The sequence below is a fragment of the Calidris pugnax genome, unplaced genomic scaffold (assembly GCF_001431845.1).
Source record: "Calidris pugnax isolate Ruff unplaced genomic scaffold, ASM143184v1 scaffold2790, whole genome shotgun sequence".
Classification (NCBI taxonomy): Eukaryota; Metazoa; Chordata; class Aves; order Charadriiformes; family Scolopacidae; genus Calidris; species Calidris pugnax.
In genome coordinates this window covers 1-1,172 of record NW_015092820.1, presented here as the reverse complement: position 1 = coordinate 1,172, position 1,172 = coordinate 1, and the positions used below count along the sequence as shown (strand labels likewise).

Sequence of the window (1,172 nt, the reverse complement as noted above, 5' to 3'; positions counted from 1 at the left end):
GTCCTGACTCCTTGCTGTCTTTTCTTTTTTGAACAGACACCTGTGTGAAGAGGGAACAAATGTCCAACAGCAGCTCCATCACCCAGTTCCTCCTCCTGGCATTCGCAGACACACGGGAGCTGCAGCTCTTGCACTTCTGGCTCTTCCTGGGCATCTACCTGGCTGCCCTCCTGGGCAACGGCCTCATCATCACTGCCATCGCCTGTGACCACCGCCTCCACACCCCCATGTACTTCTTCCTCCGCCACCTCTACCTCCTTGACCTGGGCTCCATCTCCACCATTCTCCCCAAATCCATGGCCAATTCTCTGTGGGACACCAGGGCCATCTCCTCTTGGGGATGTGCTGCACAGCTCTTTTTCTTTCTCTTCTTGATTGTAGGAGAGTATTGTCAAGACCCAAGTCTTTTTTTTCATTTTCTGTGCTACAGCAGAGTTTTATCTTCTCACCGTCATGGCTTATGACCGCTACGTTGCCATCTGCAAACCCCTGCACTACGGGACCCTCCTGGGCAGCAGAGCTTGTGGCCACATGGCAGCAGCTGCCTGGGGTGCTGGGTTTCTCAATGCTCTCCTGCACACAGCGAATACATTTTCACTGCCCCTCTGCCAAGGCAATGCCCTGGACCAGTTCTTCTGTGAAATCCCCCAGATCCTCAAGCTCTCCTGCTCACACTCCTACCTCAGAGAAGTTGGGCTTATTGTGGTCAGTGCCTTTTTAGGACTTGGTTGTTTTGTTTTCATTGCGGTCTCTTATGTGCAGATCTTCAGGGCCGTGCTGAGGATCCCCTCGGAGCAGGGACAGCACAAAGCCTTTTCCACATGCCTCCCTCACCTGGCCGTGGTCTCCCTGTTTGTCACCACTGGCACATTTTCCTACCTGAAACCCCCCTCCATCTCCTCACCAGTTCCAGACCTGGTGGTTTCAGTTCTGTACTCAGTGGTGCCTCCAGCAGTGAACCCCCTCATCTACAGCATGAGGAACCAGGAGCTCAAGGATGCCCTCTGGAAACTGATGACCAGATGATTTGCAGAAGCAATAAACGGTCTTTAAAAATGCTTTGTAAATTCTTTTTATGCAAATCACTCAGAATATAACTCATTAGAGGCCAAGTGCATCTTCTTTAATTGTTGCTAGTTTTAGTTGGATTTTGTTGCTTTGTTTTACTTTGT

At 50.8% G+C, this 1,172-nt stretch overlaps 1 protein-coding gene across 1 annotated transcript; it reads left to right on the top strand.

Annotated features, from left to right (window-relative positions):
• Positions 1-59: 59 nt before the first annotated feature.
• Positions 60-1,026, top strand: LOC106900615 (olfactory receptor 14J1-like). The gene is made up of 2 exons (XM_014962748.1): positions 60-390; positions 431-1,026. Exons 1-2 carry the CDS (start codon positions 60-62, stop codon positions 1,024-1,026), a joined length of 927 nt encoding a protein of 308 aa, XP_014818234.1.
• Positions 1,027-1,172: the final 146 nt, after the last annotated feature.